Source organism: Oxyura jamaicensis, chromosome 9 (genome assembly GCF_011077185.1).
Source record: "Oxyura jamaicensis isolate SHBP4307 breed ruddy duck chromosome 9, BPBGC_Ojam_1.0, whole genome shotgun sequence".
In the NCBI taxonomy this organism is placed as follows: domain Eukaryota; kingdom Metazoa; phylum Chordata; class Aves; order Anseriformes; family Anatidae; genus Oxyura; species Oxyura jamaicensis.
In genome coordinates, this window is record NC_048901.1 from 11,692,150 (window position 1) to 11,712,735 (window position 20,586).

General features: G+C 43.9%; 1 protein-coding gene across 6 annotated transcripts in view; it reads left to right on the forward strand.

The window, feature by feature from the left end:
- FARP2 (FERM, ARH/RhoGEF and pleckstrin domain protein 2) overlaps positions 1-20,586 on the forward strand; it is an 82,893-nt gene that overhangs the window by 5,423 nt on the left and 56,884 nt on the right. For 5 of the 6 annotated variants that reach the window (XM_035334220.1, XM_035334223.1, XM_035334222.1 and 2 more), the window contains exons 1-2: positions 1-80; positions 4,435-4,658. In XM_035334220.1, the coding sequence (XP_035190111.1) occupies positions 4,455-4,658 (204 nt within the window). In that variant the 5' untranslated portion in view covers positions 1-80; positions 4,435-4,454. The remainder of the gene's footprint in view (positions 81-4,434; positions 4,659-20,586) is intronic. The other variant, XM_035334221.1, reaches the window with a different exon arrangement.

The window sequence follows — 20,586 nt, forward strand, 5'->3', positions numbered from 1 at the left end:
CCGCGGGGCCGGGGCTGGGGCTGGGGCCGCGGCGGAGGCCGAGGCCGTGGCGGCAGCGGGACGGCGGCCGGCCCTCGGAGGTGAGCGGGGCCGAGGAACGGGGGCGGCGGCGTGGGGGAACCGAGGGGGACCCCCGCTGTCCCCCCCCGGGCTGCGGTCGGGATCCCCGGAGCGGGGCCTGGGCGTCGAGCCCGGGGCTGGGGGGGGGGGGTGGCCCGCTGCGGTCGCTGCGCTCTTCTCGGCCGAGGGCTGCGGGAGGCGATCTCCAGGCGGTGCCGTGCCCGGCAGCCTCCCGGCGGGGTCTGCAGGCTCCAGGTGCGTGCCCTGCCCGGGCACGGCGGGCGGAGGCAGGTTCCTGCGGAGATTTCCCCTCAAAATCCCGAGAAACTCTCGGCCGGTCCCTCCTTCGCTTCTCCACTCTTGCTTCCGACGCCTCTTTGTAATGGAGTTCAGAGCAGGCAACGGGGAGGTTTTGTGGAAAACAAAAATGGAGGAGCGTGGATTTTTACTGTATTGGGTCGTGAAAAGCTCCCGTGGTGGTTCTTTTTGCCGTGCGCCCACGTCTGTGTTGTCCCCACTGCCCCGGAGCGCTGCTGCAGGGGGGACCCGACGGGGCTCCGGGCTTGTTGGCCACCGTGGCCGTGTTTTGGGGAGAACTTCTGCTTTTTGGCCTTGCTGCATGAGCTGTGCTCTCGGCTCCCTAGGAGCACGGACAGCATTCAAGAGAGCCGTCCGTGCACAGAGGTGGTGATCTGGCGGCGGCAGTTAGGAACCAACGGCGAGGGAGCGCTGGGAATCAGCTGTTCTTCCGATTTTCTGTAACCGGCTAAAGCAGCGTGCCCGGAGCCGCCTGCTTTCAGAGCCTGCTGTCACGCTTGGTGGCTCTGAGCGGGGACAGCAGTGCACCGCAGCACCTCGCTGCTGTTCTGCAGCCCCACGTGTTCGGTTCACCTGGCCCCAAGGACCAGCCATGGTCCTCAGCCTTCCCCGCGTGTCCGTCCCCTTTCAGGGAGCCTGGGGAAGCTGTGGGCTCCGGCACAAGGACGCAGCGATGGGAGAGAGCAGAGAGAGGGCCAGGGTAACAGGGGGAACGGTCTTTGGGATGGAAGCAAGGGGCCTGGGCTGGAGGGAGAGGCATGAGGAAGGCTTTTCGCCCAGGTTCAGCTGGGGTCCCGTGTTCTTCATCTCTGCCTTCAGTCACTGCAGTTGTTGGATTCCTGATGCATCAGGTGGTGCCAGCTTGGCAGTGCTGCTACGAAATGGCCTGTAGTAGCATTATTAGGTGGTTATTCTGTAGTGAAAAGAGTACGAGATGAAAGCTTGCTCTTGGTGAGGTGAAGGGACCTGTTTGGAGAGCTATCCAAGAGAGCTCCTCTCCCGACGAGAGCTTCCGCAGCGCTCTGTCAGGGTCTCACCAGCCGCAGGTCTCTTGGAATCCCTTGTGTAACGGAGGCACGTGTTACCCTGCTCGGACTGAGGAGCTGGGAACCAAGGATGGAGCATCGTGGTGGTGCTTTGTCGCTGACCAGGAGGTACCATACTCGGAGGAGTCCCCTTGAAAACCCCTGGCATCTCGAGCAGCCATGTCCTCAGGTATAAGTTGCCTTTCCAGATTTACTGCTAGCTGAAAAGCGCCGTCTCGCTTCTGAAAAATAAATGTATTCCATCAAAGCAGAAGATTAAACTCATTGCGGCTTTGAAGCTATTTCAAAAAGGCAACAAAAAGTACATAACGATGTCAATTTTTTAAGGCTTTGTTACCAGCTGCTCTTTCAGACTGGCTTGGGGCTGAGCGTGACAATCGCTGTGTCGCTGTGCCGTGGGGAGGTATTTGAGTTTTGATGTCTGGTCCCTATTTATGGGAAATGATCGGGATAAGCACTCAAGGCAAAGAAGTTCAGGGTGGGTGAATACAAGGAAGATTGTTTTCTTACAACTGTTAATGCAGTGGTAACGTTGCATTTTAGGTTTATATTGATGAAGAGGTTGATGAGACTTTGTTCTGGCTTGCCTGGGATGGGAGGTGCTCTCGCTTGCTGTCGGACACTTTGCTCTGCAAATACAGCCTCTCTTTCTCCCCAGTGCTTGCAGTTTGTCTTGCATTCATTTATGTATGCATTCATTTCCCTCCACCTTTCATTTAGATAGTCCCTTTAACTGAAATGCTTCATAAATCGTAATGCAGCGTTTCTTGTTAAGAAATAGCAGCCAGCGTGCTGCCAGTGTACAGAACAAATAGGGGATGTGGCTGTAACCAGTGATGCAACTGAAAGTAGTGCTTGGATCCGTCTGTGCTCCGCTGGGCCACGCTGCTTGGGGCTCTTGTAGTGATTGGAATGGCATTTGGCATAGAAAAATGCTCACAACTGCCATGCAACAGACAGGGAAATTCTCTTCGAGAGAAGCCTGGGTTCCTTGTACACAGCATGTTTCCTGCCTAGATGCTTGTTAGACCCTAAAAAGCCAAACAGATTCTGGCTGGGGACTGGTGCAGTGGTAAACGTGTTCAGCGTTGGCTCACCAGCAAGCTGTGAGGACGTACCCAGTTGAATTCACTTTTCCTGTTAACAGCTGTGAGGGGGAAGGACTTTGCCACCTGCGGTTTCTGTTTTACGTGACTTTTCTCTTTCCTGCCTTATCAGCAAAGCTGGTAAAAATACCCAGGAACTCCTGGTGTGTTCTGGAGTTTGGCCATCTGCTTTACACACCTTCGGGTACCGTCCGGCTTCAGCCGACACGGAGGCTGCTGGAGTGGCTGCTAAGGGAGCTCCAGCTGCCCGCAGGAGGGCTGTGCTCGTGGTGTCTCCACGGCTGTCCCTGCTCACACCTTCCTCGTGTTAAACAGCCATCGTGCCTGCTCCTTCTGGTACTTGTTCATTTAGAACAGGACGAATGTCTTTATGGATTGTTAATTTTAAGAGCATTTGTCTAATGAACACCCTCGTGGGGTTTTTTGTAACTGATTTTGGGCAACTTCAGGTGCTCGTAAGCTTCTGACAGTAGCAAAGTCCTTCTGTGCATTTCAGTTACAGGGTTCAGATTCGCTGGTCCGCAAGCTGGATGCTGATTCTTGAGCTCTCTCATGTTCTCTTTACAAGTGCAAGGATTAAAGCCTAAAATACTAATTTGAAATGATGTTGAAGGTTGGCTCCATCGCTCTGAGGAGTTAAAGCTTCCTACCTGCACAAAGCACAGAGAGCCAATGGAGGGCTATCATCATCTGCCTTTCCCCTGTCTAGATGACGCAGGTCTATTGCAAAGCAAGCACCCAACGCTTCCCTGCAGTTCTCGTAGTGCTGTAGCCGTGTGAGGCAGCTCCCAGATGCTACTGCCACCACCCTGGAGGTGCTGCCACCCCTCCGCAGCCTGTGAGAGCCAGGGGCCAGCACTGGCAGAAGGCTGAGCACGCAGGCTGGAGGGGGGCACCACGTTCAAAGCCCTGCTGACTCACCTGGGGTTTTTCAGCCCCCCCTCCAACTTCACGGCACCCCTCCTCGATGCCCAGCTGTAGCAGTTCCTGGTGCGAGGGGAGCTTGGCGTGCTGCTCCCCGGGAGCAGGTTGGCAGCCTGAGGACTGGGCGCCGCCGAGCAGCTCGCTCTCCTTTCTGTGTCCTTTCCTTGCACAAGACGTGGCCCCAAGTGTTTGGTGCTGTTGCGCTGGGTTTGGAACACAAACAACAGCTCTGAGTTTTTTTTGTTCCGTGTTAAATTAAACATCTGCTCTGCTTGCAGTGGCTGCCACCGAACCATGAAAGCCAGGGCAGGGCTGGGCTCTCTGAGCTGCAGCAGGGTTCTGCAATTGAGATTTTTGCCCACTGACTTAATCTGGGCACAGCACGGGTTTGCTCATGAGATTAAGAACAGTTATCTGCCGCAGAAATCTGCGTTACGACGGCCCTGAGCTGCGTGCACTGGTTGAAGTAGGTACAGTTTTACATGAGTCATCGTTCTGAGGGATGAAGAAAGGTAATTGCTCCTGTTATCTCAGGGTGTGGGCTGGCTGTAGCACTGCCAGGTAAGTGGTTAGGTACCACTGGAGGAAGAGCCCGGTGTTAAACCCCTGGCTGTCTGTTCCTCATGTCTTCTCCTGTGCTGGCAGTGCAGTGCAGTTGGTGGTGACCTGGTACAGGGAGCTGAATCGGCACGGAAATTAATCGGAAATTAAAATGTCAGTGTGAGAGGAGGCGGGAGGGCACAGGTTGGAATATACTGTTTTCTAACCGTGTTTTGGAACAGGTGTTTTTCTCACCACTAATTTTTCTTCCCAGCAGCTGGATTTTTGACCAGCATTCCATCAGATTTATTACTGGTTTTGATAGTGGGGTGAGGAGCATTAAATAAGGGCTGTGCTTGTGATTCTGCAACAAGGGTATTTTCACATGGGATAATGGTGTTCAGGCTGTAATTCTCTGTTTTCTTCTATGTTTTGTTTAGGCTCTGCTCACTGTTGAAAAATGGGAGAGATAGAAGGGACGTACAGGGTGCTGCAGACTCCTGGCTCTCGTTTGGGTGTCCAGAAGAACGCTGGAGTGAGCACCTTGGAGCCGGGACAGAATCTCTCGACTGCAATGTCGTCATCACCTGCCAAAACGCATGAGAAGGATCTGCAGGTCAAAATAAAGATGTTGGACAACACAGTGGAAGTACTTGACATCGAGGTAAGAGTTTTAAACCCGGTTTCAAGTCCACTTAGTTTTGGATAACGTAAAGCCTACAGGATCTCCTGCTATACAGAGCTGGGACGTTTTGGGGCAGTATCTGAATAAAGACTCCTGTAGGGAATTTGCCTACTTACGCGTAGTGAAGTGAGCAGGACATCTTGTTTTTTAAAGTCTTGTAGTCTAACAGGTGTTTGTATTTTTAGCAGACATTTATTTCAATACAAGCACATACCGTTAACAAGAAATTTTGACTGTTACTTGCTTTGGGGGAACACCAAATGTCTCGTGCCAAATTATTCTTGCTTCCTGAGCCATATGCATCTTTGTAGCTTTGGCAGTTGGGAGGGCAGAAGGGCTTTTTTAATTACTACTTTTCATTAATTATTTTAATGGTTTGTGTCCTCTTCAAGTTCGTATCAGAAAGCTTTTGCTTGTTTTCACGCTTTGTGAGGGAGGAACCGGAGGGGTAGCAGTGTTTCAGAAAATCACTATTTAAAAATTTGCTTGCTTAACAATTGGGGAAATCTGCCTTAAGGAGTACAAAACGCACTCAAATCGAGGTAGTTCTGTTAAAAAAAACGTTCTTCAAATTCTTGTTTCATACTCAGCATTAACCTCAGACCTTTAATTTTGCTTGCCTGAAGAATTATTGTTAGAGAACATTTCTGGGGTAGTGAAGATACTCAGCTATTGGATATTCTACGTTAGTATAAAATACACTTTATAATTAGCAGTTGTAGCCTTAATTTGTTACATAGACTTAAACAGGTTTTTACCACGTGGAACAAGAATGATGTCTGTGGAACTCTAAAAAAATGCAGCAGCTTTTTGCCATGTCTTCTATGGATTGCTGCCTGACTGTTCAAGTCTCAAACATGAAACCTCTTTTTTGTTTGTTTTTTTTTTTTGGTTGTGTGAGGCTTTGTCTGTATCCTTACACCTGAGGACACAGAGGTTACAGCAAACCCATCTGTCCTTTACTTACAACGTAGAACACCAACAATTGCTTTTTTTTTGGGGGGGGGGGGGGTGAAAATAGCTTTAAAAAAATCTGTGGTTTTCTTGAAGTTTGATTTATTTTTTTCAAGTTGATGAAGATGTTGGAGCTTTTGTGTTTTTCATTTAAAAAAGGAAAGCAACAACCTTGTACCTTTGCAAATTACTGCAAGCTTACCATGAGCTGTAAAAATATCCATGAAGAGCTTATAACTGCTAGTTCCCTATTTTATTCATGTGAATGAACTGAAATTATCTGCGTCTCAGCATAGATGCTTTCCTTCTCTTCCCTGTCATATTTGTACCAACTTTTTGTCTGCTCTTCTCATGTGATATTTGTGTCACCGTCACGTTCCACATGTCAAAACCATTAATTTGTTGCTCTTATGTTTTTGGTCTTGGGCTGCTGTGGGTCGTATTTCAGTCTCGCCTGTCTGACCGCTAATCTAGTTTCTGTTCCAATTCCTTCATTTCCTTCAGCTGGCTGCCTCCTGCAGAGGCACTGTATGGTCTCTAGGATGTTACTGGGTCTTCTCCACAGCTAAAACTTCTTCCTCCAGTGTAGCTCACTCCGTTATTGCAATGGCTTATTGCTTATCTCTGCTACCAAAGTCCTTGGGGGCCCTGCTGGTAGGGACTTGGCTCCATCCTCTGAGTGGGCCACAGTGCCCATTTGGTCTCATTTTTTGCCTTTTTTAATTTTTTGTTTTATTTTTCTTCCATCATGACGAGAGGTTTCCCTTGACTGTGAGCAGTCTTCGTTTTCTCCTTTTACCTGGAAAGCTCTCTCTGGTTACGAAATCCACAGAAACACCCGAATTTGTGCAACTAGCTCGCTGAGGCAGCAGTTAATATCACACCGCTCTTCTTTAAGAAGCCCGTCAGAACTGAACAGCTTGGAAACTTCTGCCTCTTGTAAGCAGTAAGGAGAAGGAATGATTTTGTCTGTAGGTCACTGAGCACAGAAAGCTCCATGGTCATCAACTGTACCATTAATGAGTCTTAGTGACACACTGCCTACATCTTCTTTCGCTTTTGTCTAACAGTGACATGTCAAATGGGGACGAGGTATTAAATTGCAACCCCCCTACCTCCTAATTGTCTCTGTGGCCGGGTGGGACAGCAGGAACTGCTGCCTGCTGTTTTTGATGGAAAACTGACTTTTTTTCCCTTGGGGACTAAGGGGGAGGAATTAAGAAAAGTCGGTCATGTTTGGTAAATCGGTGGTGTAGGCTTGGATCGACAGTATTTTTTGAAAAAGCAGTGAATAAACTCATGATGAAGCAGCTGTCCTAGAGGGGTTGAAGCTCTGACTTGAGTGACACTTGCCCACTCCGCTTTGCTTTCAAGCTTATTTTAGCTGGGTCTGGGAATGAGAGGTCACCTTGTCTTCACTACCTGCTTTGCGTGGCTTGTGTTTATTGGACTAGGTCAGCAATAACTTAGTGTAGCAGGACAAGAGCTCTGTTGTGGAGGGCCGACTATGAAAAGATGTGAATGCATAAAGAGGGAATGTGCTGCGTAGCTTGGCTGAGCCTCCCAGAAGCAGGCAATGAGTTCCCAGCGCCGGAGCTCAGTGTGGGCAGGTAACCTGAAGGTAACGTGGTGTTCCCGAGCAAGTCACGATCTCTTACTGGTTAAAGGTGGACCTTGACTGCATATAAACGTTTATCAGAGAGAACCCTTCATGTTTTTTTCTCAGCTATTTTCTTAAAAGTTCTGCAGGTAGAGAAGGAAATTAAGTCTTTAAAGGGAAGTAGGACTGAAGACTAAGCTGTAAAGGTCTTTCTCATGTGTTTTGTTGGTACTGCCATCTAAGGGGGATGTATCTTAGGGCAAAAGGGACTTTTCTTCCTGTTTTTAAAATCTGTGACAAGTAGCTTTTTACTGAGAAAAATTGTACATCTTTGGAAGCAGAATTGGCACGGTGGTCATCTCCTGGAGAGGGGCTTTTCTCCGCAGAGCTGCAAGGAGCCTGGCATAGGAGCTTCGTATCCTACATCTCTTAGGAAGCTGCTGAAAATGGTTCACACCAGGAATTTTAACTGTATAGGATAAACAGAGTAGCTGCCATAATGATCTAATCTTTACAGGCTTTTCCGTGTCATTTCCTCCTTTCTCCAACCCGCGTTTGAAAAATTTACTGATGTCATAGCAGGTGCTGGGAGATGCCCTTGTTTGGCAGCTCTTCCAATTGTTTGTGTTTTTTAACTCACCAAAGAGCAAAAAGGGACTGACAAAATGGACAAGGATAAAATGAAAAGGAAATCTTTCCTTTATGTTGTTGTTTTTATCTAGAACAGTGTGTTAAAGGTTCAGTGCAGCTAAAATCCGCTGTCTTTTGTCTAAGATCCACTGCCTCTGTTCTTACTAACCATCTGTATTGTAAGGTTTTCTTTTGAATTATGAATTTCTTTAATCAATAAAAGAGAGATGTTCTTTAAAGCACATTGAGGCAGAACTCCTTTCTGGGGAATCTGTCCTGAATGCTCAAGCATGGAGCTTAAATGTTTTATAAGCGTTCAGAAAACTGAAAACTGTGTGTTTATCCTTTCTCCTTTCCCTCCCAAACAGTAAAGAGACTGAAACATACTCATTCAAAACTAGACTGGAATATTGTTTCCATTATTATTTTTTTCCTTTTCACATTCAGCTTGCTTAGTTAGTTCAGAACTTCCATGTCAAGGGGCACGTGTCCTCTTCCCTCGGAGCTAAGTCTGTCCAAGTGGGTGCTTTTACAGACTACTAGATGAATGGTTGGAGAATTCAATTTAATTCAGATCATGGGCACACTTCAAAGTAAGCAGGGTTGTACAATAGAAGTTCTGCCAGCTTTTCCAAATTTCTTAAGAGATTAAACTTGGAAGCCTTTGATCAGCATAAAAATAAATGGAAAGGTCTGGGCTGGGTTTAATTTGCCGAAATGACCGCTTGGTGAAATTGTACTTGTCTGGTGCAGGTTCTGAAAGACAGCAAAACGTGCTGCAACGAAGGGCTGCTTAGGCTGCAGGAATTTACAGCTATAGGAAGCTTTAGAGTTGCTGGAAGTTTTTGCATAGATTTACAGTAGAGCTGCAAGTGGAGCGCATTAGGGTGATACACATAAGGGCTGTCAAAGACAGTGCAGCACGTGTATCTGTTAGACAAACAGTGCCCTTTATTTCCGTGCCACACTGATGGTAGACAGGAGGCTGATACTGGCTTAAAATCTAGGTAAGTGAAACATCAGGTTTAGTTTACAAGAAAAGGATCAAACTTTCCAGATCTTCTAGCTGTTTTCTCTGATGTAATATATTTATTTTGGGTCTTTGCCTCTGTCTGGACCTGTTTTTTCTTTGCACTAGCTTGTAAGATGTTGAATGGATTTGTTGCTGTAATGTGGTATTAAATATTTAGTCTATATCCTGATCCTTATGTAGGAAATATATATGCTTCCTTTCTTATGTGAATTAGGCTTAGTGCTATGAATAAGTGCCCTGGAAAAAAGGGGCTTAGTTTTTTATACTTGAAGTTTACCAAGCTGTTTGTGGGTAGAACTTAGCACTTTTTCTGCTGAGTATATCTGTTTCTCCTTCTACTTGAAAATAAAATAAAATCAGTTAGTGAGAAATACTTGTGTTATGTTATAATAGCGTTTTTCTATATTTTTACCAACTTGCAAATGAATTCCATAAAAATGTAGTAGCCATAATAGAATCATAGCACAGCAAAACCAGGTGGTTCTGCCTGCTTTGTTCAATGGGAAAACTTAAAGTAGAATTTCTGTTCCATGCTGTTCTTTGTCAAGTTGCTTTGAACATTTAAGTCTGTTCTTTCTTTTTTTTTTTTTCTTTTTAATATAACGAAGTAACTTGCCTAAGTAAAACGTAAGGATATCCTCATGTTAAGCGCCATGATAATTTACCATGTTAGCTTAATGCTGGTCTGAATTCACCTTTCCATTTCAGCTAGCTTGTGTTTTCTGTGCTGGGGTTTCAGTTATGTCCCGTGGTCTCCCTGTGATCTGGAGTCAAGCATTGCTCGGGGGTTTCATGGTGAGTAAGGCCAGGGCAGGTGTTCTCGTGCCACAGAACTTGAAGCCTCAGGAAAATGCTTTGTTGCTGTTTGTTTGTTTTTTCTTTCTTTCTTTCTTTTTTATGCATTTCTACCAGGCCTGTTGTGTCCTTGGATGTGGCTTAGTTTCTTGCAGATGGTTGCGTCTCATTTTCTTACAAACTGGAGCTCGTGGCGTGTTGTGTGTACCTGCCGTGCTGTGCCATTTGGCTCCCTTCTTTTGGCATGCGTGGGGTGAGTGGCAGGGAAGGACGAGGCTTCCCTGCAGGTTATGAGGATGCTGTAGTCGAGTAAGATTACGCTTTTTTTTCCTGTATTTTCTCATTAAGTATTGCCCCCTCACCGCTTGTGTCTGCTTTTGAGCTTACTGCTGTTCTGTGCAAGTCCTCCAGTTGTATAACTAAGGAATTAATGTGTAATCTAAATTATCTGTAATCTAAAAATGTATCTGTAATTTAATCTATATTTTAAAGTGTCGCGAAAGCTGTGCCTTTCCTGGTACTGGTTGTTCCGGAGCAGCTGCTGGAGCCCTGGGAGTCAGAGGCCCTGAAATCAGGAACTGGGTTAGGGCTTGAGGAGCATTTATGGGGCTGTGGAGGAAGCAATCTGAGCCTTGTACATACCCTGTCATTTCCTGTGGTTTGAAGGGAGCGTTTTCAGCATGCACTCGATGTGAAGTGTTGCTTATCAGGAACTCCCTCCAGCGCGGTGAGTGACCTTAGGAATTTCATCAGGGCTTAAGTATACGTTATGCAAACTCAGTGACTGCAAAACACTGCTGCTGAGGAGTTATAATTAAGAAATATGCATCCGTTAAGAACAGAAAGCATGTAGCGGGAGCTGGAAAGCATTTATTCTGAAGTCATTTTCCGAAGGGAGGCTTCCCCGTAGGACGAGGTGGCCAGGCTCGGGTTCCCTGGCAGGCGAAGCTCTGACATGAGTCTGCTTCTGTGCCTTCTCCCCTGCTCCCTGCTCGCATACTGAGCCCTTCGTTTTGTAAAGGCTTGTTTCCCCTCTGTGCTGTAGAAGTATTAAGAGCTTAAATATGTGGGAAGTGGGAGGACAGACTGCTTCTGAATCCTATTAAGCGCTATGCTAAAAGAATCAAAATGCTGTATTAGTAAGCTCCGTGTTTTTCTTCTCTTGAAAAAAAAAAAATGGTAGAAAGAAACAGTCAAAATTCCAGAAAGAATCATAGCCAGATGTTTGTCATTGCTCTGCTTTGACTGTCCTAAATATGGCAAATAAGGTGCCTTAGAACTTATTTTTGTCTGACCTCAGTAGTGAAAGTTAGTAATTCACTATTTAAAATTCAAAGTTATTACAGGGTTTAAAAAGAAAGTAATTGAAGCTTTGCAGTTTGTGTACCGTTTGATTCTACTCTGTACTTTCAGAACCTGTTATTTTGTGTTTGGGTGCTTGACTCTTTTGATGCTATGTAGGAATGTGGTATTGGGTGGGGAAAGGTAAAACCGTAGCCGTTTCATTGGCAGCCTGTTTTTAAAGGGAGGATTGGAATTTAATGTATATTATAGAAACAGCTTCTGCAGTTCTTTTGACATTAAGTGTCCCATTATATGGAAAGAAAATTGAGTTACAATTCAGCAAAGGAGAAACAATCTGAATATTCCTGTAAGGAAAGTCCATTAAAACTTATATGTGTGTAAAGTGACTTAAAACCCAGAAAACATTTAGTAAAATAGTGATTGAGTGTTATCACAGTCCTTGCGATATAGACGTAACAGATCAAGTTCACTGTATGGCTGCGATACATTATATAGGATGTGCATAGATGAGAACCTCTTCTCACATGAATTCAAAAGGGTGAATGGAGGGATGGTACAAGAGCTGCATTTATTCAGCCTAACACTGAGTTGGTATAGAGCTAAACTCTTCTTGGGCTTCCTTTAATTTGCTGTAAGCACGCTGAGTATTCCTGCTTGTAATTACTCCGCCTGAAAGAGATCTGATAGGGTAAACCAATGCATAACTTAATAATCTGGCATACGTGCAGTGATACAATTCTTCTGTTTAATTCCTTCCAAATGGCTTCCCAAGTAACTAATACACAGTCTAATTCAGCAAGTTTTATTTAAAAATGGGAAACGTAGAAAAAAAACGCTGTTACCTTCCTTACTAATTCCAATAACGTGTCTTGCTCGGTAACAAAGGAAATGCTATGTTAGGCTCTTAAACACTTCTGCAGAGTGCAGATGTTCATTTCTTTTTCATGATCTAGTGATGAAAGGTGGACAAAGTCAGCTGAAATTAGTGTGAGGCCATTCTATGAAAACAATGATGGTAAGAAATTCTGTATAGCAAAAAAGCCTGTGGTTGTCAGGGAGCCTTCTCGGAGTGGGTGGCGTGCAGAGCTGGGTGGCCAGCAGTGCCCCCGAGATGGGTAATCCTGTAGAACACATAGCGCCTGAAAGAGCGAGAATAAAGGAGACCAAACAAAAACCAAAGCCAGCCCTGGTCAGCTGAAGACAGCCACAGAAATACGGTGTGCTAAGACATGGTTCAGAGTGGTTTTTGGTCTGTGTCTACTGAAAAAAGGGACTTGACGTTGAGCAAGGACGGAGCCTGCTGATATCCTGCTGCGTTCAGAGAAGCACAGCCTTGGGAACACTCATTTAAACAAACAGGGTTGCAAAAGTATACCTTTGTGCCGTCTGTTTCCTTGCAACAAAACACATTGCTGGCAAGGGCTTGAATGTTGCCTATGTGTGTAAAAAGGTGAGAATATAAAATGATCATGTGAAAAACTGTGCTGTGATGGTGATGCCTAGTGTAAAAGACATTTTAAAACTGTGACGCTGGGTGTTGAGGGGCTGACTTGCGGGGCTGAAATCTACGGATTTGAAATGGGCGGAGGGGAGGTGCAGGTCAGGCTCTCTGTATGTGAAGCGCCTTACTCCATTACTCCTAAGTGATCTCTTTCTACCTATAGTAGAACACTTTGGGTTCTTTGGTTTGCCTTTTTATTTTATTATCATTTTTTGGAGTGCTATCACTGTGAAAGCAGATTTGCAAACATCACCAGAATCATTATCATTAGAAGTTGTTTCTTCCCAGCCTTGCGATGGAGGAGTGTGGGATGAAGCGGGTTAACTATTAACACCTGCTCACAGTGATGTTTCCACAAGTTATTTGGAAAGGTCCTTGGCGAGCTGGGAGATGCTGGTTGCAGGTGCACCTTCCCAGCTCAGGGACCTGAGCTGACACGTTTGGCTTCTCTGTTCCTTAAGCTGCTTTTCTGCTCCTCTTGTCTCCTCTGGCAGAATGCTTAGGCACGGTGCTCGATGGAGCCCTGACTCAAAGTGGAAAAGGTAAAACGCGCCTTTAAAAAGTGGAAAAGGTAAAACCCCAAAGCCTTCTTTGTAGAAGCTCCTTGTTAGAGCTCTCCTGTGAGTAGCTGAACCAAAATCATCCTGTGTTCACATTGGTGTGCCCCTCAGTCTGCTGCTTGGGCAGACTGGGGAAGCCAGCCCAAAGCCAAAGAAGCAGGAAAGTCTCCTGCTGGAGGTGGGAAAGTTAACAGAGCTTCAGCCTTATCTAATCTGGCCGATAGGTATTTATTAACCCATTGCCATCGTGTCGATGCTCTGCTCAAAGTACAGTGAGGAGTGAGGTAAGGACAGTGAGTACAATTTAGGTTACATTAGGTACAGAAAGGTTAAATTAGGTACAAATGTTTGTAATGAAAAGATAGTTTGGGCCCTCCCTGTAAAATACCTGCTTTGTGCAGATAATATTTTATGATCTTTCTATTTCCTCGATATTTTAAAATATTCCCCCACAGTAGGCTTCCTCACAGCTGCGTGCCGGCCTGTTTTGGTACTTTATGTGGGAAGTTAGAGGTAAAACAAGTATAGCATCTTCTCTGAGGTTGATCCTCCTCGATTGTTCAGGGCACATTAGGGAGATACTATGGGGAAGCAGCTTTGTCTATGCAGTCTGTGTATTTTTTAGCAAGCTGCTACATTTGTGAAAAGCTCTGGATTGTTGGCTCTGTCGGATTATTTGTCTGACCCCTGCCGAGCATGGGTGTTAGCCTGGTCAGATCTGGACTTCAACTACTGGTGTTTGGCATGCATTCGTGTTTTGACTTCGGATAAGTGGACAAAAATGCCAAAAGATCTCTGGAGTATCATCGTGCCCCACAGTGAAACCCTGGGTCCAGTCTTGTTGGTGCTGGCTTGGGTGATAGTTTTGACCCCAAAGCATAACTGCTGGAAAAAGACTTGCAATTTTAGTAATCTTTTGTGAACAAAGGGAAGCAAAGCATTGTCTGTATCTGTGTCTTGTTCTTAAAATAGGGTGTTTTTTTATATACCTATCCTTAGATAAATACAAATTTTTTCTAAGGATGTGCAGGTTCCTAGTGCGCACAGTGCACATGCATGAGGTGGTGGCATGTTAAAGGCAATAGCCGTGGGACACGTGGTGTTTTGCACAGCTGAGTAGAGCCTTGTCAGTGGCAGAGCTGGGGGAAATACAGAGATCCCCAACCTCTTCTGATTTCTTAGCTTGGATTGTGCTGTTTTGTGGCCTACGTGAATAAAACGGGTCCTGAGATGTTGCATTACGTACCCTCACTCCCTGAAGTGGAAAAAGTTTATTTTGAGGATGGCTAACAATGGCATGCCGTCCATTTTGTCAGCAGCCCTTGTTTATAACTGTGCACTTTTATCTGGGCTTGGTTTTTTAGTCACCTATGGAGCACATCATGCAGCGAGCTGACAAGGTGGAGTCCTTGGTGTATGATCCGTGTTTAAGAAAGGCTGTCAGCGTGGTGTTGCTCAGCCTTTTAAAGATGATATGAAGTAGTATGCCTTGTAAATACTGCCCCAGTGTTACTGGTAGCAGCACAGTTCTCTGTCATTTCCACAGCCCTGATCCCTGTGCTGTAGGGATTCTGCCACCCCAGGGCAGCTGCTGCCTACAATGCTGCAGTCGCTGGCATTTAATTGCTACCAAGTGTGAACTTTGGTGCCACGTTGTCCTGTGTCCTCCAAAGGTTGCTGTGAGGGGAGAAGAATAGCTGGGATATAGCTGGGATGTGCTAATGTGTCATACGACCACCTACATTTTAAAGCTTGGGAGGGAGCACAAGGGAGAAGTCATGATTCTCTCATCCTTCCTTACAGCTGGAGGCTGCTGTCCTCATGGATCCAGAGAATTATTTTGTAGAAGTTTGGCTTCCAGTGCCTGTGAGCGGTTGTGGTCGGGAGATCAGCACGCTCAGTCGAGGACCAGGATCTTGAGCAGCAGTGTCCTGATCAGCTCTTTCCAATGGTGTTTAATTTCAGTTTGAATTTCACTGACTTAACCTCAGAATGTTTTTCCCTAGGAAGTGTAGAGCAGGGTTGGCACCCAAGGCATCGGGGACGTGTGCGTGGGCTTTTCTGCTCTCCAAGTGATAAAAGTCACAGTGAATTTCTGCTCATCTCCCAGTAATTTTCAGGTGGATCTTTTATGTGCTGTCTGTACATAGCACTTGGCAACTGTTTGCTTCTCCAATCTTCAGTGGTTATGCTGGTTTTGAAAGCACGATGTGCCTTATTTCTAGTGCTCCTTATACTTCAACACTAGAGTTCTTTTTCAGCTTGGGACGTGTGCTATATACCAAAGTATGCATTTCCCAATCTTGTTCACACAGTTCCCTCCCTCTTCGGGATCTTTTCCCACATCAACAAACAATTGTTTTCCTACTTTCAGGCATCTGGCAAGTCTAGCCACTCTGGAAAAGCATGTTTGTTAGGTAGAGCTGGCTCATTTGGCAGTGAAGTGTTCTAACACTGCGTGAACCTTTAAATGATCACAGGTTTTAAAGCTAGCCTTAATTAAACGAGCCAGAGGCTCACATTTCTGGAATAAATTGGCTGCAAATTCAGTTTAAAAAAATCAGAAATCTTAAGAAAAAAAATGGGGGGAGTCTTTTTTTTTTTTTTTTTTTAATGAAAATGTGCCCATGGGCTATGATTATGCCCAGTATGCAGCATAGTAATGTACCTTAAATGAACTCAGAACTTTGTGTTTGATTTTTCAGTACCCATATTTGAGTAAACTTGATTTCAGAGCTATGTAGAAATACCGTGATACACACTTTTTTTTTTTTTTTTTTTTTTTTTTTTAACTTGGGAGGTACGAGTCCTTTCTGTGGGAGGCTTCTCCCCGATTCGCACAGAAAGCCGTTTCGTTTCCACCTATGTGTAATTTCATGCTCCCTACGAATTCAAGTTTGCCATAGTTGCAAGTCAGACATAAGCAGTGCTTAAAGCAACCTGTGGGATGCTAAAGAAGAAAGATGGAGAGAAAACTGTGTGTTTAAGTTGTGCCAGTGGTAGTTAAACATACCAATGTCAGAAGAAGCAACTATTTTAGCCATGGAGGAGGTGTGTAACAGCCGTGGCCTTGCAAGCTCCTCGACGTTCAGCCCTGTCTTAGGACAGATTCCCTAGACAAGGGGTGAGAGCACGAGCTGGAACATTTCAAATGCCATTTGCTATGTAGCTGTGGGCACTTGAACTTTGGAAATGGGCTCAGAGTAGTCTTATTGGCAGGAATCTAATGATAATTATTTTAGTTACCTTGAATGAGCTGATAGTGTCTAGAAAACTGAAAGCAGCTTATAAATCTTGCTTGTGTGCTGCGGTGGTTCCTGCAGCTCTTGACTTAATTCTGGAACAAATCAGGATGGCCTTGATAAATGACAGGTAGGAACAGCGATGGTATGGAATGGCAGGAGGATCCTGTACAGGATGGTCCAATCCACTGACATCGTATTTTGTATGTCTGCTGCTCTGCAAGTTGTTAAATGCGCTCTAAACTTTTTTTTTTTTTCTGTTGTCTTAGTAAAATAAGCTGTAGCTGGGACCTGCCGCCATATGAAAGCCAGCGAAACAAATACATCTGTTTGAAATACAATTTTATTCACAAACTTAAAAATGAAATAATCTTCTATTAAAGCTTACAGTTACTGTTAAATTGTTAACTGTTCAGAAAACTAAACTGAAATAGTATTTAAGCAGTATTTGGCTGAGCACGTGAATTTTGTGAAGTGATACAGGGTCCCGATAAAGACATGTATTTGTGTGTGGGGAAACAGGGACCACTTCCATATCAGCGATTTGTTCCGATCAAAGTTGGAGAAACTTAAAAAGTACTGAAGGAGGGGACAGTTACCTTCACCTTTCCAGCCTGGGGATTAAAAATGAAATACGGAGCCTTAAGCTCCTCTTGTTTTAGCCAGGAAAATCTTGCTGTCAATGAATGGTATTCCTTGCCATCTTGTATTATTTCCTTCTTTCTAATAAATGTGGTTTAAGTGCACAGCCTGTATTCATAAATGCAGTTTTTGTTTATACATGGCATTAATGATATCGTAATTAATAGGGAGCTTTGAAATGTTTTTGATATATCAAACTACATTTGGACAGAGATCTAACAGACTTTAAAAGGAATGCAGATAAACAGAGCTATAAAATCACTGAATTGTTTGTGTATTTCTGGTTAAGAAAGGAAATAACAAGTTTAGTGTAACTACTACATACAATTGCTGATGGTCGTTTTTCAATTTGCTAAAACATGAGAAATAATTTTTTTCATTAGGAAGAACACTGAAAGTGCACCAGAAGAAAAAAGAGCAAAAAAAAACAAAACCACCTCCATCTCTGTGAAGGGGTCTTAATCTAATTCAGTTTACTTTTCATGCTCAAGGCTCTCTTTGGTTGCTAGCGCTGCACTCTGTCCTGGCCATTTGTCAGTGGTGATCTAAAATATAAACTTCTTCCTTCCACGCATATACTGTTTACTGGAGGATTTGGTCTCCAAACAGTTGCAGATTTCTCTAACACAAAATCCAAGGTCAGCTGGTATTTGCTGAAGCTGGAAACCAGTGGTTCCTGCTGTTCTGGCTTGCACAGAAGTTTCCATTCTATACCTCTGTTTTATAACTCAGTTTTTTCCAAACTCTTGGCTTTTGGACTGATTTTTTTTTTCCAGCCTAACTGCTGCCAAAAGTGGATTTTGTTTTTGGAAAGCTTGAGCAAGGGCGGTTTGTCCATTTTGGAAAATGAGAGGAATACTCTTTATAAAAACACAGTGTTTTGGTTTGTTTTGTTATTTTTTAAGTTAAAATACAGAGAAGTAGAAAGTTAAGATATTTTCAAAGACATGTTTAGGAGTTTGCTGAGGAAGAATTGGTTTTGATAATATTGAAATATGGTCCACTGAAAATCATATGCTTTGTGTTCCTAGTTTGTTTTTCTGTCTTGCGAAGCTAAAATGGTCCAACAAAGGGAGGATCTGCTAGGTAGGCAGCAGTATATCATATTTAAGAAAATAGAAAGTAATGGTTGGGATTACAAAATAACAGTAACTGTTGTTCCAACTCCTCATTTTTATATACTTATACTCTTCCGTCCTAAAAATTGCTAACATTGAATGTATTGACTGACTCTGCATAAAAGTCGAGACCTTGTTCTGTAAAGAAACTACAGTTTAAAATGTTTGTTTCTATTTCTTTCTGATACTGGTTTTATGTAAAAGTTATGTTACTTTTATACTATTATGAAAACTTTTTTTTAAGAAGTGTCCGGTGATGCTCCCAAAGGTAGAAGCAGCCAAAGCTGATCGTGGCAGAGGTAAATGTCAGATTGCTGAACTGAACAAAAGGCTGCCTCGTTTTTCGATGTAAAAAAAAAAATCATCCGTGCTAGGTATGTCAGCAAAGCTTAGCTGATACAATGTGGACTCTCAGCAACACGATGTATGTTATGCCATGGGAAGTTTGGTTCGCCCATATTGGAGGTCTTTCGTTACATCACAGTATGCAGTGCTGAAACAAAAGTGAGATCACTCTGGTTCGTATCAATTTTTATAGAATCCCCCCATGTGCTTGTAGGAGATGTAGGAGGGCCTGAGCATGAATTGTTATTTGCATAAAAACTTCCAAATGTCATGTTTGCCAGGCACTCACGTTGAATTTTCCTGTTCTTTCCTTAGCTCTCCTGAATTTGAATCGAGTTGTCCCTCTATTTCGAAATACCATAAAATGCACAAAGGTGCAAGGCTGGCTGTGGTGGCTGTTATTTCATAGGCACCTAATGTCTGGCCAGCTCTTGGTGGAGTAATTCCTTACATCCATTTTTTCTCTGCTCGGTTCACCTGCCAAATCTTTATATTTCCATGAGAAAGATGATCTATTAATTAGTTATAAGTTACATACAGTTATAATTTAAATTTCAGAATGTGACAGCGCTTTAAGGGGCGGGGGGTTGTAATCATATCACAAAACCTTCTGAAAACTGCAAAGCTTTAGTTGTTGTACATGTAGTCTGAATGCATTATTCACCCTAAATACAGGCATGGGATTGCCACACAGGTGTTCTGTTAGTGCAGTGACACAGTAACGTACCTGTCCTGATACCATACTTCCATGGTTTTAAGAAGTTTTCAGCCTTGAGCTGAATATACAAGTTGATTTGAAGAAAAAAAAAATCAGAGCTGGGTCACTGGGGGAAGCTTTTGTTAGCTGCCTATTTAATTTTTTACACTTTGTGTGTGTGTGTGTAATAATTTAGTAATTCAGTAATACCATTAGTCATCATCTTGGCAGCATATAAAGAGTAATTGAAACTTTGGAATGGAAAGTATGCTGTGTTGTGAATTTACGTTGAAAATGGGACCTTTCTGCATTCATGCAGCTTCTTGACCTGACGTCAAAGTTACAGTAATTATATAATTACTTAGCAGATTTACTTTCTGCTGCTTTCATGCAATAAGACAATGAAATGGAGCTATCCACTGCAGAACTGAACATACATTTCTGTAAACTTCAAAATGTTAAGACGCTTTTCAGAAAGAATGGTTATAACATGGTATATTGAAATAGATAAATATAACAACGAAAAAAGAAGAGCTAAGTATCTGTTAGAAGAATTTTCCCGCTGGATTTGAGACAGAATAAAATTTTGTGTTCAGTCTCCAGCTTTTGTAACTGATTTTTATTTTATATGTATATATTAAAATGTGGCGTTGTTAACATTGGTCTATATTTTGAAGGAAGCACTATGAAATTAAATTCAGTTTAGAGTGAGTTTTTTTTAAGCCGTTGCTGTAAATGACACCTAGATTTATAGTTGAAAGCCTGATTAAAATAATTTTACACTTTTAACATCTGGATGATACCTTTATAGTTTAATCAGTTGCAACAGTTTCCTCTTACTCTGTTATTCTGTTACCAAATCTCATTAATTTTCCAGAATTTCTCCTCCTTCTGTGGTGGATGATTCCGAATAGTTGAATTTTCAGCATAAAAAGATAAAGCAGTGGTTTTTATCACCTGGCTATAGCGGGCATTGCACAGGAACAGTGGGAGGTTATCAGCCATGAGGTTTTGTTTTGTTTTCTGAAATGGCAGAATGTTTATGCTAATATTACACTGATTTGTTTCTAAATTTCAGGGGAAGGTCTCATTTAGAGGCAGTGAGGGAGGGTAAGCGTGTGTTTCCTTCGTTCTGTGCGTGGTTTACACGGCTCCCAAGGCCTGGAGGCTGTCTGGAGGCTGTGTTGAGGCTGTCTGTCTGAGCCTGCTGTGCACCATGAGGCCAGGAGCTGGAAGCAGCAGCGTGCTCTTGTCTAAAGACTCAAATGCAGCACTGGAAAGGCACTATTTGGTCTTCTCACGGAGGAAAGCTCTTCGGGTAAACTCAAGGCAGACTGCTTACAGAAACTGGGTGAAAATGTTTCTGTAACCAGAAAAAGAGGAGAGCACTTCTCACCGTGTTGGATCACGTCTGCTTACCTGCAGGTTTATTTGGGGGTTTCAGCATCAGAGGCTTGATCCAGTGGGATACCAAGCAACTTCTGG